The sequence below is a fragment of the Anolis carolinensis genome, chromosome 5, assembly GCF_035594765.1.
Source record: "Anolis carolinensis isolate JA03-04 chromosome 5, rAnoCar3.1.pri, whole genome shotgun sequence".
In the NCBI taxonomy this organism is placed as follows: Eukaryota; Metazoa; Chordata; class Lepidosauria; order Squamata; family Dactyloidae; genus Anolis; species Anolis carolinensis.
The window spans coordinates 81,113,953-81,132,047 of record NC_085845.1 but is presented as its reverse complement, the minus strand read 5'-3'; the positions used below and the strand labels follow the sequence as shown (position 1 = coordinate 81,132,047).

At 43.1% G+C, this 18,095-nt stretch overlaps 1 protein-coding gene across 5 annotated transcripts in view; it reads right to left on the bottom strand.

Moving 5' to 3' along the window:
• Positions 1-685: 685 nt before the first annotated feature.
• Positions 686-18,095, bottom strand: part of smim14 (small integral membrane protein 14) — a 39,755-nt gene continuing 22,345 nt past the window's right edge. For all 5 annotated transcript variants that reach the window (XM_062981682.1, XM_062981684.1, XM_062981683.1 and 2 more), the window contains exons 4-5: positions 3,982-4,130; positions 686-2,915 (exon numbers count right to left, since the gene is read on the bottom strand). In XM_062981682.1, the coding sequence (XP_062837752.1) occupies positions 2,883-2,915; positions 3,982-4,130 (182 nt within the window). In that variant the 3' untranslated portion in view covers positions 686-2,882. The remainder of the gene's footprint in view (positions 2,916-3,981; positions 4,131-18,095) is intronic.

Below are 18,095 nucleotides of genomic sequence, written 5' to 3'. Positions count from 1 at the left end.
CAAGATGGAAAAATGACAATATCACTTTATGTTTACATTCTGATCTGTATACAGCTGGGATGCTAACCTGATTGGATCTTTTTCTAATTAATGGCTATAGCCATATTTTACTGATTATTTTATTTAAATACAGTTTGCTTTTGTTAATTTTATATGTGTGGTTTTATGTAAATGTGTTACTGATTTTAAATGTTGATGTACTGCGTTTTATATGTTGTATGGCACCATCTTGTGCTATTTTGTAAGCCACCACGAGTCCCTATGGGAGATGGTGGCAGGGTATAAATGTTGTTGTTGTTGTTATTATAAAAATAGTTTAGAACAAGGCCTTGTTCTAAAGGGCCTTGCTGTATACAAGGATGAAAAATCCAATTAAAATAATTCTGTACAGTTGAGCCATTATAACTGCTTTAGATATTTCATTGTAGTCTTGCTATTCTGATATAATGTCAGGAAGAAGCTTTAAATATTTCAGGATAAAATAAAAAGGTTCATTCAGTTTTTCAAAGCGATCAAAAGTTACTTCACTAAGAGAGAGGCCTTATATATACACTTGTTCAGCAATAAGCGTAATTATTTCCCAATAAGGAGCTACAGGTTCATTAGCTTGCATGATGTTCTTAAATTAATCAGTACGTAACAAAACTTTTCTTTCTAGAAATTAAACCAACAGTACACAAAGTCAAACATTGATAGAAAGCGTATTATTAAAGCTATTCTATGTGCTGCTGGAGGTCATTTCAAAGTAGAGGGGAAAGGAACAATGTACAAGAATGGAAACGGCAAATCCTACATTCCAGTTTGCAACCAACTTAAGAATCCTGTCAGACTTATATCTGTTTTACACTGAGATAGCAGAAATATGGATTGTGCCACTTCAGCTTGCAATGAGGTATCATTTTTAATTCAGCATGTGTGGGCAGGGGACACTCTTTAAATGTCAACTACCAAAGCAGGCACTAAAGTTCAATGAAGACATCTATAATAATGCTACATTTGTTTGAAACAAGAGACATTTTACATAGAAGAGCACTCAAAACACAGTTTAAACACATTTGTAATCCAAATAGTCTTTATCAACTCAGTCTATGACATCATTTTTAAAAAATATGCAGAGTGCCTTTTACAATTCTGATTTCTTAGCATTCTATTCCTGCATTTTCATTATAAGCTTTATAAACTGAAACAACACTTGCTTTGTAACTGCCTCTTTATTCCCTTTACAAAAATCTCAGGGTGCTCTCACAAACAAACGTTTCACTGTATTGTTGAAGGCTTTCATAGCCGGAATCACTAGGTTGCTGTGAGTCTTCTGGGCTGTATGGCCATGTTCCAGATGTGGGTGAAATGTCAGGAGAGAATGCTTCTGGAACATGGCCATACAGCCCAGAAGACTCGTAGCAACCCAGAACCTTTCAATCTTACGTTGTTTTGGTGGTGGTGAACACTGGAATATAATTAATGTGATGTACAATGCATAGATTAGAATTTTCTATTCAAACAGCTACTAAATATGCCATTCTGTTTTGTTTTGTGAACAGATGGGAGTTTTTATAAATGCACAGCATTAGTTGATTATTGTTATCCATAAAAGAAATGACAGCTGGACTTTTTGCCCTAGAGGCTTAGCTATTCCTAAGAGTATGAAAATGTTAGCAATTGAATAAATAATACACAGTGGAGTCATGTTATCAAAAAGAAACAGAACATTCTAGAAAAATATGCAAATGCCTCTTGAATAAAAATTATCTTTAGGTAAACATTATCTTTAGGACTGCATTAATTTTAAAAAGAGATACTGGCCATTAGTATTTAGCAGTGGTCACATAATGTAATAGCTTACAACATTGTGTGAAACCACTGACTGATAAATGCTATTCAAAGCACGTATTTGTTGGCAAAGCAAGACTGGGCTACAAATAATTCATTTACTTGTGTGAAAAAGGCGGCACTATCCTTAAAGGTACAGCAAATGTGCACTGATTTCAAAATGTAAGGAGATTGCTGTGTCTGGTCATTGATTTTCTTCCACTATTTTTGAATAAATAATATTGACATATCCTCAGCCAAATTTCTATGCACATTCTAAAGTGCATAGATTGCTTCCCGTTTACAGTGTATTCTAAACTACTGTGAAAGAAGAATGCTCAAGTGTATGCTTTTAGACATAGCATACTCCACTAAAGTGAACAGGGAAGTCCATATAAGAAGGACAATTCCTCATGAACACCATTCCTCTACATACACAGAAAATATCTGTTTAAAGGTGGATTTAGTTTGCTATATACATTACTGAGAGATACGCAAGACAACATCAACATTACTAATTTAGAAATTAGTTATTCAGACTTTGGTTGTCAGGTGATAGGTAAATCATTCTGCTTCCTTATAAGAAATTGAATTTGGCCTTGTGTTAGAGAATTATTTACACTGAATAACACAAATAGATTAATTTCTATGTGCCAGAAACAATTCTGGTAGTAGAAACAGAATAAATTGAAAGCAACATGGATTGTGCTTCATGGAAATACAGGTGACAGTAATCTACTGGAAATTGTTGTGAACAACCTCATTGAACAGAGTGTACAAAAATTAAAGATTAAACTGCTTGTAGGTTGTGCACATTGTTGTAATTTGAAAAAAATTGGGGGAAAGAACTGTTTTTTTTTTAAATTATTCTCTCAAGTGTTACTGCAATTGTATGTCACCTCCTATATGTGTTAATTTGTTCAAACACAGGCGTCTAAGAATGAAAGGAGAAAAAGGAAAAGGATTTAAATGTATGGAACAGAACAGTATTGTTATTGAGTTCAGGAGTAGTCCGGTCACTTTCGTTCTTTTGGTCGTGCAAAGTTATTGTTGTTGTGCTTTGCCTGTATGCTCTAGTCCACAGGTGGAGCTGGTGGTTCTCGTCCCTGTGGAAAGAAAAAAAGAAATAGAACAGAGGGTAGAGATATGTGCAGAGGAAAAGCGGTTTTCACAGTAAAAATTCTTCTGCACTTTTTCCAGTTTGTTTCTGTGAATGAAAACAGCTAGAACTGTGAAACAACTGTTTGTACTCTAGCCAATGTGGATGAGAATGCAGAAAGCGGCATTCATGCCTGGAAGAGCAAAGAGATGACCCCTAGCAATCTCTCTGGTAGAAAACAATGGGACTTCTAGATTAGCAGAGCCCATTATTCTAAACAACATCATTAATATCAAGATTTCTGTTACTGCTTAGTTAATAAGGTAGATCTTCCTGACCGCTATTGGCTAGGGTTTCAGTCATCAAATTGGGTCAAATCTGCAGCTATCCACTTTCCCAGTATCAAAGACATTAGCTTTAATGAACTATTGTCCGCATTCCTGTAGGGCTTTTTGTATTCCCTTTATTTCTCTTAAAATCCTAATTTAATAATAATCTTTATTTGTGCCCTGCCATCATCTTCCCAGGGGGTCTTGGGGCGGCTCACAAAAGCACTATAGTGCCGCATCTGAACCACAATACACAGTATACAAGTACACAAATATAAAATATATAGCGTAAGTATAAAAGCAACATTGTATGTAAAATCCCAGTTTTAAAAAAGTTATAAACATTTCCTAAAATGCAGTAAATCCTGAGAATAAGCTAATTGTCAGCAATAAAGTGTGGAGCGGTTTTCCCCATAGCACTAGAGGTATATTTTGAAAAAATTGCCTCAAACATTTTAATGAACATTCAAGTGCTGCTGTACAATGGAAGGGGGGGGGCTACTTTGTCTAACTGCATTATGGATCCATGGACTGCTATATTGACATGTTGAAACTTCTGCAACTTGCTTCAAAATATTTCAAATATGATCATGCCAATTCCAACATGAGTTATTTTATATGCAATATTACAATGGACACAAACATAAGAAAGCATGATAATGATAGACCCACACACTGCAGTCTATAAAAAGCTTTAGCTTTTTGACACAGAGTTCAGATAAAGCAGTAAAAAACACCACTCACATTATGTGGGCTGGATGGCTTTTCAGCTGTCAAAGATCTTCTTAGGTTCGCAGGTCTCATCAAGAACAAGACAAATGCCAGAACCAGCCAACCCATCATTATCATTGTCACACTGATGTCATTATCAGCTGATGGATTTGGTCCTGGCACTAGAAAGAAAAGAGAAATTGAATTAAAGGCGATGCAGAATCTAGCTCACGTCTGTCAAATGGCATATGTGAACAAATAACAAGAAGTGGATTGCAACTGCAAACTACGCTTAAAGGCTAAGGAGGAACTCCTAAATGGTCATATAAAAATTAGATCTGTTGGGAGGTAGAAGTAATGGTGTATGGCTTCTTCTCTCTCTGGAAATGGAGGAACTATCTTGCAAACAAAGACATTGAAATACACAGCAGAATGAAGAAGGTAAGACTAAAACACCTGAAAGATAAAATGCTTATATGACAGTGAAGTAAAAGAACTTAAATCTGTTTAACAGACCTTTTTTTAAGTGCCCAAATGAAAATGCTCAGTCTCACTTTGATAAATTACAAAAGGTGGGGTATTGTATAGTTCCCACTGAGAATGCTTCCTCCATGTCCTTATAATGTCATGTTATGCACAGCGAGAACAATTAAGATCCTAGCTGGAGACTTCAGTTAACAGATTCACATGCTGTTCAACTGTTTTGCTTCAGATAGCTGGGGAAAGATTTAATGTTTAACTGCTTTCTAAGACATAAAAATAAAGTTACACACACACAAATGGCACATCAACACTTTTTTGATATGTTAGCTTTCAACATGCAAACATTCCTTTTTTTAAATGTTGGCTAGTACTCCATTGTCCAGTCTTCCATAGGGGGAAGTTATACAACCTGATTCTACTTGAACTTAGTTTCACTCTAGAAAGTAAAACCCGGCGGTCTTCCAGCTTTAGAACTGGATAAGGGTAGAGTATTGGCATTTGTTCTTTGAAATGAAACATTTGGATCTAGGTGTGTCCAAAAGCCAGATCTTAAGATATCTTTGTTGAGTGTGTACCTACTTTCTTATGATTTAGCTCATCAAACCCTAAGAGCAGTCAACCCCATTTTCCTATAGATATTCAAGATATTCACCTTGGTACACAAAATGCACTGACAAAATATGCAGATGTTTCCCTGTATTTACAGGTCTATTGGATTAGCCAGAGAAACATGTATGTACAATGTAAGCTGGGACAAATAAATGCTGACAGAAGTATCTAATTTAGTTTGCACAAGTTATTTTCTCAGACGACAGGAAAGAACTTTCCTTATACCCAATTGCCAACCAGGACAGGCAAAAATCGCATGGTTTAAAAGTAGTACTGAAATTACTCAAGCTGAAGAAAGACAATTTTATTTAGAGTTAAAGATGTTTTGAAATAAGCATTGGTGTCCATGATGTTAATCCGACTATTTACACTGGGTAAACAGGTTTTGCATTCTCTTAAAAAACTGCAAAATTCCTTTCAACAGAAATGACAAGGAACAAAATAAATCCATGTTTAGCAACACATCAACAGATGCCTCCCACTCTAATCCGCTGTAAAAACATGCGATCTTGCCTTCAGCTTAATTATGCAGTGATACAGCTGAAAGGGGGGAAAGGCTTGAGTTGTAAAATATAATAGTATGGGGTTCTACCAGCTTTCTTGTGTGAGACAAAAATATCCCAGATATGAGAACTGAGAATGCTAGCTTAAAATAGAAACCAGTTTGCTTCTGTATTAGTTTATTTAAACTTTTTGTTGTGTGCTTCAAGTCATGCCCAACAGATGACGGCCCTAAGGTTGCTAAATATTATATTCAAACTCTTCCTTTCAAGGAACAACTTGCACATGGCTCCTAGACCCATGACAACTTCAGTCTGATAGTACTTAAGGTCATTATATGGCTTATGAAAGAGAACCATGTTTGGCGAGATACATTCATTTTGAATCTAAAACTACACAAATTACTAAGAAACCTTTTGGAGCAAAATAAGAGGACAATACCTGCGATTTTGTAAATACAGTATTATGAACACAACAGGTATGACTGGGAGCATGTTAGCTGTTCTTTCACTATTGTTCTGCAGGAGAAGCTGCTTTTTGACATTCTTCCTCATTCAGGAGTGCTCCTTGTACGTTTTTTTGGTACTATCACAGGATAAATTTCCTTCCTGGAAGCATTCAAGAGCAGTAACTCATCTTTTTTGCACTGTTTTACATATCTCCCTCTATCCCTTTCCCTCCACTCACCCAGTTCCAGTTTTTTTTTTAAATGGCAACCTACATACGAATTTCATATGTAGCTCCCAAAAATCCCACCCTATTCTAACTACATACAAAATTCCATTTTAAAAGGAAACAATATTTCTTTGTAGCATTATTATTGCAGGTTCTACCAGCTATTAAAGCTATAGCCAAGGATCAGTCTAGCTCAGGCATGGGCTAACTTCGACCCTCCAGGTGTTCTGGACTTCAATCCCACAAGCCCCAACAGTCTACCTGGAACCTAGCTTATCAGGAGATGTTTAGTCATGGGTACTATGAACACAAATAATGAAAGCCTTAACTTCGTTTGTGGTTTTTCTATACATTATAACTGTATTCTCAATTCAATTCAATAAATAAATCAGCACTGACAAAATCACAGAGGAAGTATTGAATCTTAAAAATCTCTGCAAGGAGCTCCTCAAGCACAGTGAGGAATTTACTCTCTTTAAGAAATCCTTGCCACAGTTATTTTCTAATTCACCACAGTGGTTACTCCTAATCTTGTAAGCCAAATGTATGGCACAGATAAGATACTGCTTGTGTGTCTTTCATTCCTGATGGACCCTTTGTGTAGACATGGCCCATGAGGTTTCACCGATCAAGATTTAGACTTTACTCTTGTGGCTTTGGTGTGGTGGTCAAAGTAAATTCACAATGAAGGGAGTCTGGCAAGAGAACAGCAGCCGTTCTACTGCTGGGACTGTGAGTCACCTCACAAACACATGAATCACTGAACCAATTCATAACCTTAAGAAAGATGACTATTTGTTAGATGTTGTCTATTTCATTCCTGCTTCCTTTTTAATTGCTTTAAGCTGACTGGTGTTGGTTATTTCATCTCTGCTCCTCCCTAAAAGTCTAGACCGCAGGCTATGGTGTCTCCATCAGACAATACTCCATCAGACCAATGCTCTCAACTTTCTCTTCTACTTCTTTTTCTCTTCCTGGGTCCTATACTTGTCAGCAAAATGAAATGTTAAGAATGAAATCGTATTTTGAAAACAAAAATTACAAAATCTACTCATGAAATCAAGAGTGCTGTGATGGTGGTAAAAGCATATGGCATGGTATGTATGGCCAGATATGAACGCAAAACACAAAACACAAAAATATGTATTCATCAATGTGTAAACAGATAAGTAATATTAATTAATGCTACTGTTTATGTTTTTTAAAGAACCAGTCTTTTCTCAGGTTCTTTATTAACTCTGCATTCGCTAACCAGAGTAAGAGTTGCTGGGAGCAATTTTACTTGCACATTCACCTTATTACTCCTTAAGTAAAATGAATAGGGAGGGATTGAGATATAACATCAAAACACAACCTCACTGCCTGCTTTGTCCCTCTCTGATATCCTCTTAAACTTTCTAAATATTCTTTGCAGCAAATCATAATATGCTTGTTTAATCGAATAGATCGACATCATATTATGGACATTCTGCTTTTAATGTTGTGAATTTCTGGTCTTAATGTTAACACTTTAAAAAATAAACTCTGTATTTAATGTTTTAAAGTTTTACACTCCTGGTCTGTGACCGTCGTAATAAAATCCATTCATTCAACCTGATTTGCATTTTTCTGAAAGCTTGGATTGAGTTTGAAAATCACACTAAGATTTTACCTTGGCATGCGTGATGATGAAATGAGAGCCTAAAACACCTTCTAGTGCAAGAAGTAAGTAGAACTAAGTTCAGTATAGCTTTCAAAAAGTTGGATATTTAGTAAAGCCTAGAAAATTCCCAAGGAGAATTTAACAACTCCCTTGGAGTATTATTAATCATCATCATCATCAACAACAACTTTATTTATACCTTTCCTTTCACCCTGTGGGGACTCAAAGCGGCTAACATAAGTCACTGCTTGGAGTCTCTTTAAGAGAGAAAAAGCAGGCCACAATTCAAGCATTCACATGTAATCTAGCAAAGCATACTTCTATATTGCTTTTTCTTCGTGTACTCTGTGAATGCACACTAATGGAGAACGCTGCGCCTGCGCAGGCTCCAACGGATACTCTTCCAAGCTAAAGTTTGAAATTTGGCGGTAACCCCGCCCCTCTCCCCAGAGGGTATAAAGGGCGCCCTCCGCGCCCGCTCTCCAGTTCCTTTTTTTCCGCCGCAAAGCTCACTTCGGACTCTTCGTTCTTATGTCGACCACGTGTTTTAAGCGGTGCACTCAGTGCGCCGCTAAGATTCCAGATTCCGACGGTCACGCTAAGTGCCTTTTCTGTCTCGGCGAAAGCTACGTCGTCGGTACCTGCCGCTTTTGCCTGGCCTTTACAGCTCAGGCCCGAAGAAATAGAGCAGCTCTCTACGAAAAAACTCTCGCTCCTGAGGCTTCTACTTCCACCTCGGCCTCGATGGCGTCCAGGCCTGCTCCGTCGGTATCATCCAAAACCTCGAAAACTTCGAGACCAAAACCGGCCAAACCGCCCTGCACGGTGACCACCGCCACGGTTTCCACTCGGTCGGGCAAAATGGGCCCTTCATCGACTTCGAGTTCGGTGGCTTCGGCCATTTCCACTCGATCCTGCCTAGCTTCGCCGCCATCTTCTTCCGCCATGAAGATTGCCTTCAAGAGGGCTCAGGAGGAATCCAGACGGGCCCAATCTGACTCGGCAGCTGTGTGCCCGATCCCTCCGACGCCGGGAAAATCGCTGAGGGTCGCGTCGAAGCAACCTCCAGCAAAGAAACGAATGATCCAGAGGTCGTCCTCCTCAGCGTCTTCGAAGAAGGACGTCCCCTCCTCTGTGGCCTCCTCTAGTAGATCCTCTCCTATCCAACCAGCACAACGCCTCCACTCCTCTTCCTCTCCTCATGGTCAGTCCTCGGATGCGGACGCTCAAGCCTCCCCCGACCGGTCGGTCAGGACAGTTATTAAGGCTCCCCAGCCAGCCAGGGGATGGAAATTAAGCAAACCTCAAAGGCTGTTACCGACCCCGTTTTCAAGAGGGTCCAAGCCCAAGCCCCGCCAGCCACCTTGCTGCCTTTTCTTCCATACCTCCTGGACGTAATCCAGGCATCTTGGAAGACTCCATCTTCAATACCTCCAACCTCTAACAAAATAGAGGCCTGGTACCGAACCGATGACGAAGCCTTGGAATGGCTCAAGCATCACCCTGACCCAAACTCCATGGTGGTAAAGGCCTCCCAATCGTCGGGTCGACAGTCCAACTCCCCTGCCGACAGGGAAGGTAAACGATTCGATGCGGTAGGCCGCAAGCTGTACTCCGGCGCTCTCCTCCTTTGCCGCATGGCGAACTACGGGGCCTGCATGGGCGCTTATCAACAGATCCTCTGGGAAAAAGCCCAACCTTTCTTCGCCAAACTTTCTGACGAAGACCGGTCAGTCCTTTCGACCCTCCAACAGGAGGCGGACTCCCTCGCACACCACCAAATTCAAATGGCTAAACATACCGGTGATACCGCCGGAAAAATGATTGCCCACGCAGTTTTGATCAGACGGCATGCATGGCTTCGGTCCTCAGGACTCTCTTCTTCCTCTCGACAAGTGATCGAAGACCTTCCTTTCGACACCCAGGGCCTTTTCAACTCTGGTACTGATGACAAACTGAAGTCCAATCACGACTTCAAGATTCTCGCAACAAAGTGCGGGACCGATCGACCTCAGGCTCAGCGGACCCGATGGTTCCCGCAACGGTACCGTCGCTACCCTCAGCCTTTTCGTCACCAGCCGTTTCGACGCTCGTCGAGCTCGAGTCACCACAGTCATCAGCAACAACCTCGCCGCCAGCACCAGGTCCCGAAAGGTCGGGGCAAGGGTGCTGCAGCTATGCCACAACCCCAACGACGGGCCTGATGCCCACTCTCTCGGGGACTTTTCTACCTTCACTACTACTGCCACTGCCATGCCGTTCCTAGGCCCCGACCAGATCCTTCCTCTCTGCTCTTTCCTCGATCGCCTAGCTCCTTTCTACCGCGAATGGGAGTCTATAACCTCAGATGCCTGGGTTCTTCGCATTGTCAGAGACAGCTATGCCTTGGAATTCGAAACGTTGCCCCCCACGGGTCACATCCTCCACACCGACCCTTCACCGGAAATATGCTCTGAGGTCGACTCCCTTCTGGCGAAGGGTGCAATCCAGCCTTCTCCTTCCGAGCAGGACACTCGAGGTTTCTTCTCGAGATACTTTACGGTTCCCAAACGGGGCGGAGGTCTTCGGCCTATCCTCGACCTGCGAGCCCTAAACCTCTTCATTCTGCCTTCAAAATTTCGAATGATCTCGGTGGCCTCCATTCTCCCGATGCTCCGACACGGAGACTACTTTGCCTCTATAGACTTACGCGATGCGTATTTCCACGTCTCGGTACGTCGATCTCACAGACGCTTCCTTTCCTTCAAACTCCTGGGACAGTCTTACCAGTTCACAGTTCTCCCTTTCGGCCTCGTCACGGCCCCAAGGGTCTTTATGAAGGTGGTCGCCGTGGTGGCAGCGCACCTAAGAAAACAGGGCATAATGGTCTTTCCTTATCTGGACGATTGGATGATTGTCGCGTCCGACCCCTCATCCCTTCAAAACCACGTCTCTCAAACTCTTTCTCTTCTACAACGGCTGGGCCTTCAGTTGAATGTCTCAAAGTCCCAACTCCTCCCGGCCACAGAGATCCGCTTCATCGGAGCTCTCTTCAACTCCATCGCGGAAACCGCCTCCCTACCGAAGGACAGGTTCCTAGCCCTTCAACAACACCTTTCTCTCCTCCTCCGCAACCGCAGGATCCGAGCCCACTCTGTCCAGGTTCTTCTGGGTCACATGGCCTCCACGGTCATGGTTACTCCTTTTGCCAGACTACGTCTCAGACCTCTCCAAAGATGGTTTATAGACTCTTTCAAACCCCATCGGCATCCGAGCTCAATGTTTCTCACGGTACCGAACCAGGTTCGCCTCTCCCTTCGCTGGTGGCAGGACCCAGCGAACGTTTGTGTGGGACTTCCCTTCCATCCCTCCCTCCCGTCAGTCACCATCACGACCGACGCCTCCAATTTTGCGTGGGGAGCCCACATGTCAAACCTCACCGTCAGGGACCTTTGGTCCATCCAAGAGAAGTCTCACCACATAAACTTTCTAGAACTGTTATCAATCTTCAAAGCTCTCCGGGCGTTTGCTCACTTTCTTCCCCACAAGACTGTTCTGATCCAAACGGACAACGTAGTAGCTATGTACTACATCAACAAACAAGGGGGTACGGGCTCAAGAAAACTGATGGCTCTCTCGATGGACATTTGGCTATGGTGCATAGCGAGACACATAACCCTGTCGGCGGTTCACCTTCCGGGGGCTCAAAACACGCTAGCAGACTCTCTAAGCAGAATAACAACCTCCCACCACGAGTGGCGTCTCGATCCCGAAATCCTGAAATCCGTCTTCAACGATTGGGGCTGGCCAGCTCTGGACCTTTTTGCCTCCCCCTCGAACGCTCAACTTCCTCGCTTTGGAGCGAGACTACCTCCAAACTCGACTCCGGGCTGTTTCGGAGACGCGTTTCTCCTCGACTGGACTCTCGAGCCCGTCTATCTTTTTCCTCCCTTCCCTCTCATCTCGAGGGTAATAGAGAGACTCTATCTAACGCCAAAATCGGCCATCCTGATCGCCCCTGCATGGCCACGCCAACCGTGGTACCCAACTCTACTCAGGATGTGTGCGGATCCTCCCCGCACTCTCCCAACTCTCCCTCATCTACTATCTTCACAGAGGGGACGAGTCCTCCACCCCGACGTCCCGTCCCTACACCTGTCTGCCTGGAGGATACTTCCTTAAATTCTCTCCACCCAGACCTGCAGGCAATCCTTCGTGCTGCCCATAAGCCGGCCACGTCAAAGGCCTATGCTTACAAGCTTACAAAATTCCAAACTTTCCTCCGGGACCGACACTTCGATCCCGCCTCTACTTCGATCCCGCTGGTCCTGGACTTCCTACTTTCTCTTGCGGATCGTCAACTCTCTCTGGCCTCGATAAAATCCTATCTCGCTGCTCTCTCCTGGCATTTCCAACGTCAGGGACAACCCTCTCTCTTTTCTAACAACCTCATTAAGACCTTTCTTCGAGGTTACAACAACCTGCACCCTCCAGTTCAACCTCCGACTCCCGGATGGAGCCTCGAACTCGTCCTTTCTCAACTAGCTTCAGCTCCCTTTGAACCTATGGCCTCCGCAGACCTTCACCTTCTCTCTTGGAAGACTGCCTTCCTAATCGCTATCACCTCCGCGCGCAGGCCTTCGGAACTGGCTGCTCTTCGGGTGGACGAACCCTACCTCCGTTTCCACCACGACAGGGCTGTTCTTCGCCCGGACATCACCTTCCTACCTAAGGTGGTCTCTGCTTTTCACCTTAACCAGGACATAATACTCCCTGCTTTTTTTCCTAATCCTTCTTCTTCTTTGGAGCGGAGACTTCATCTCCTAGATGTCAGGAGAGCCCTCCTTTTCTCTAAGGACAGGACTAAGGACATACGTAAGTCACCTAGACTATTTGTGGCTTATGCTACCCATAAGCTGGGCGAACCACTTTCTTCTCAAAGACTCTCACACTGGATTGCTCAGACTATCGAACTCGCTTACCAACTGGCTAAATGCCAACCCCCCTCTTTGATCCGCCCTAGATCAACGAGGGGCCTTTCCACCTCTACTGCCTTCCTGAGGGGCGTCGCTCTCGACTCCATCTGTCGAGCGGCTATCTGGTCCACTCCATCCACCTTTGTTTCACACTACAGGATGGACTCAAAGAACCTCAAGGACTTGGCCTTTGCCAGGTCTATCCTTTCCTCCTGCCTTGCCTAACGTTATTTGCCTTACTCAAAACCAGTTTTTTTTGGTTATCCTTCTTACAAGTTGACCGCTGTCATTCAGCCTTTATGTACACGATATGTTCATGGGTTCATTAACGTAGTGCTTGTGTACTATACTTACCCACTGCACTGAAATGTATTTCATGAATACCTCTACCTCTGTTTTCAGGAAATGGGTCTATACTTACCTCTGTATTTTCTTACAGACTATCGCTCACATACAATGTTGTGATTGTGTTCTGGGTCCTAATAACAAGGATCGGTTTTTTTGCACTATATGCTGTTGCATCGTTTTCTTTGACTGTTGCACTTGTGTCTTTTTTTGCACCTTGTGCTCAATAAATGTGTTGTTTGGACACTAAACTGGTTATCGGGTTTGCTATCCCACCTACCTACACCTCAGCTTGCTAGTCTCCATTAGTGTGCATTCACAGAGTACACGAAGAAAAAGGACAGGTTGCTTACCTGTAACCGTGTTTCTTCGAGTGTACTCTGTGAATTCACACAATCCCACCCTTCCTTCCCCACATGCAAACCTCTCCCTTTCTCGCTGCCTTTGCGGCGTAGGAACTGGAGAGAGGGCAGAGGGCGCCCTTTATACCCTCTGGGGAGGGGCGGGGTTACCACCAAATTTCAAACTTTAGCTTGGAAGAGTATCCGTTAGAGCCTGCGCAGGCGCAGCGTTCTCCATTAGTGTGAATTCACAGAGTACACTCGAAGAAACACGTTTACAGGTAAGCAACCTGTCCTTATATAATTTTATCTTTTAGCATTTGCTCCATGTTTACTCCACAGAAATGGAAATGTGGCAATATTTTCAGCATAATAATAATAATAATAATAATAATAATAATAATAATAATAATATACTTTATTTGTATTCCACCCTATCTCCCCGAAGAGACTCTGGGCGGATTATAGGATATACAAATATAAAAGCAAACATTCAATGTCTATAAACAATGACACACAGATACACAGATAAAGGTAAAAGCTTCCCCTTTCATCTCCGATTCTGAGGGTGGTGCTCATCTCCATTTCTAAGTCAAAGAGCCTGCGTTGTCCATAGATACCTCCTAGGTCATGTGGCTGTCATGACTGCGTGGAGCGTTGTTTACCTTCCCGCCAAGGCGGTACTTATTGATCTATTCACATTTGCAAGTTTTCAAACTGCTAGGTTGGCAGAAACTGGGGCTAACAGCAGGAACTCATCCCATCCTGAAAATTCGAACTGCCAAGCTTCCAGTCAGCAAGTTCAGCAGCTCAGCGGTTTAACCCATTGCGCCACTGCGGCCTCAATTCAGGTTATCATACCAGACAATGCTTAGAAGAATTCATGGTTTGTAAAGCAGCATCAGGAAAAGTAGAGGTTTTTTTCCATTTCAGATTTTGAGCATAATGTTAGTCTTTAGTATGCTATCTAATTAATCCAATTACAACAAGCCTTCATCATGAATATTTTCATTTTACTTTCATTTCATAAAATCATAGATTCATAGAGTTGGAAGAGACCCCAGAGGTCATCCAGTCCAACCCCCTACAAAGAAACAGAAAAATAGCATTCAAAGCCCCCCCCAAATTCTGTTTAAAAGCCTCCAAAGAAGGAGCCTCCCTCACATTCCAGGACAGAGAGTTCCATTGCTGAACAGCTCTCACAGTGAGGAAGTTCTTCCTAATATTCAGGTGGAATCTCTTTTCCTGTAGTTTGAAGCCGTTGTTCCACGTCCTAGTCTCCAAGGCAGCAGAAAACAAGCTTGTTCCCTCCTCCCCATGATTTCCCCCCACATATCACTATCATGTCTCCTCTCAGCCTTCTCTTCTGCAGGCTAAACCTGCCCAGTTTTTTAAGCCAGTCCTCATAGGGCTTGTTCTCCAGACCTTTGATCATTTTAGTTGCCCTCCTCTGGATACATTCCAGCTTGTCAACATCTCCCTTAAATTGAGGTGCCCAGAATTGGACACAGTATTCCAGGTGTGGTCTGACCAAGGCAGGATAGAGGGGTAGCATGGCTTCCCTGGATCCAGACACTATACTTCTATTAATGCAGGCCAAAATCCCATTGGCTTTTTTAGCTGCCGCATCACATTGTTGGCTCATGTTTGCTTGTTGTCCATAAGGACTCCAAGATCCTTTTCACATGTACTGCTGTTGAGCCAGGCGTCCCCCATTCTGTATCTTTGCATTTCATTTTTTCTGCCTAAGTGGCATGATCAAAAACAAAGATGGCAAGGACCTAACAGAAGCTGAAGAAATCAAGAAAAGGTGGCGGGAATACACAGAAGATCTGTATAGGAGGGATAAAAAAGAGAAGATAGCTTTGACGGTGTGGTGAGTGAATTAGAACCAGACATCCTGAGGAGTGAGGTTGAATGGGCCTTAAGAAGCATTGCTAACAACAAGGCAGCAGGAGACGATGGGATCCCAGCTGAACTGTTTAAAATCTTGAAAGATGATGCTGTCAAGGTGATGCATGCCATATGCCAGCAAATATGGAAAACACAAGAATGGCCATCAGATTGGAAAAAATCAATTTACATCCCCATACCAAAAAATGCTAAAGAATGTTCAAACTTCCGTACAGTGGCACTTATTTCCCATGCCAGTAAGGTAATGCTCAAGATCCTGCAAAGCAGACTTCAGCAATACATGGAGTGAGAGTTGCCAGATGTCCAAGCTGGGTTCAGAAAAGGCAGAGGAACGAGAGACCAAATTGCCAATATCCGCCGGATAATGGAGGAAGCCAGGGAGTTTCAGAAAAACATCTACTTCTGCTTTATTGACTATTCTAAAGCCTTTGACTGTGTGGATCATAATAAACTATGGCATGTGCTTGGTGGTATGGGGATACCAAGTCACCTTGTCTGTCTCCTGAGAAATCTGTATAAAGACCAAGTAGCCACAGTAAGAACAGACCACGGAACAATAGACTGATTCAAGATTGGGAAAGGAGTACGGCAGGGCTGTATACTATCGTCCTACCTATTCAACTTGTACGCAGAACACATCATGCGATGTACGGGGCTTGACGAATCTAAGGCTGGAGTTAAAATTTCTGGAAGAAACATTAACAACCTTAGGTATGCAGATGATACCACTCTGATGGCTGAAAGTGAGGAGGAGCTGAGGAGCCTTATCACCAAGGTGAAAGAAGAAAGTGCAAAAGTCGGGCTGCAGTTAAACATCAAGAAAACTAAGATCACGGCCATCAGACCAATTGACAACTGGCAAATAGAGAGAGAAAACGTGGAGGCAGTGACAGACTTTATATTTCTAGGCGCGAAGATCACTGCAGATGTAGACTGCAGCCAGGAAATCAGAAGACGTTTACTTCTTGGGAGGAGAGCAATGGCCAACCTTGACAAAATAGTGAAGAGCAGAGACATCACACTGGCCACGAAGGTCCGCACAGTCAAAGCAATGGTATTCCCCGTAGTAACCTATGGATGCGAGAGCTGGACCATAAGGAAGGCTGAGCGAAGGAAGATAGACGCTTTTGAATTCTGGTGCTGGAGGAAAATCCTGAGAGTGCCTTGGACCGCAAGAAGATCCAACCAGTCCATCCTCCAGGAAATAATGCCCGGCTGCTCACTGGAGGGAAGGATATTAGAGGCAACGCTGAAGTATTTTGGCCACATCATGAGAAGACAGGAAAGCTTGGAGAAGATTATGATGCTGGGGAAAATGGAAGGAAAAAGGAAGAGAGGCCGACCAAGGGCAAGATGGATGGACAGGATCCTTGAAGTGACTGGCTCGTCCTTGAAGGAACTGGGGGCTGCAACGGCCGACAGGGAGCTCTGGCGTGGACTGGTCCATGAGGTCACGCAGGTTCGAAAATGACTGAACGACCGACAGCAGCAGCAGCAAGTGGCATATCTTGCATTTGTCCCTGCTGAATTTCATTTTGTTAGTTTTGGCCCATCTCTCTAATCTGTTAAGATCATTTTGAATTCTGCTCCTGTCTTCTGGAGCATTAGCTATCCCTCCCAATTTGGTGTCGTCTGCAAACTTGATGATCATGCCTTCTAACCCTTCATCTAAGTCATGAATAAAAATGTTGAACAGAACTGAACCCAGGATGGAACCCTGCGGCACTCCACTTGTCACTTCTTTCCAGAATGAAGAACACGTATTGGTGAGCACCCTTTGGGTTCGTTCGCTTAACCAATTACAGATCCACCTAATTGTAGTTTTGACTAGCCCACATTTGCCCAGTTTGTCTGCCAGAAGGTCATGGGGGACCTTGCCGAAGGCCTTACTGAAATCCAGATACGCTATATCCACTGCGTTCCCTGCATCAACCAAGCTTTCTATTTTTAAAAAGATATCAGATTTGTCTGGCATTACTTGTTTTTGATAAATCCGTGCTGACTATTAGCGATGACTCCATTCATTTCTAAGTGATTGCAGACCACTTCCTTAATTATCTTAATTATCTTTCCCAGAATCTTGCCTGGTACTGACGTGAGGCTGACCTTCTTGAAGATAGGGACCACATTTGCCCTCCTTCAATCTGCTGGGACTTCTCCTGTTCTCCAAGAACTCTAAAAGATCATTGCCAGTGGTTCTGAAATAACTTCCGCTAGTTCCTTCAATACTCTTGGATGTAGTTGATCAAGCCCTGGAGACTTGAATTCATTTAGAGCGGCCAGGTATTCCTGGACGACTTGTTTCCTTATTTGGGGTTGGATTTCCCCATATCCATCCATTCCATGTTGCTGAGGATGACGACGGCTTTCTTTTTGTGAGAAGACTGAGACAAAGAAAGCATTAAGTAGTTCTGCCTTTTCCCTATCCCCTGTCAGCATCACCCCATCTTCTCCTCACAAAGACCCTATCGCCTCCTTGTTCTTCCTTTTTCTACCAACGTAAGCAAAGAAGCCCTTTTTATTGTTTTTTATGTCCCTGGCAAGCGTGAACTCATTTTGCGCTTTAGCCTTGCGAATCTTTTCTCTACAGGAGTTGGTTATTTGTTTGAATTCTTCTTTGATGACTTTTCCCCTTTTCCACTTCTTGTGCATGTCTCTTATGAATCTTAGCCCAGTTAGAAG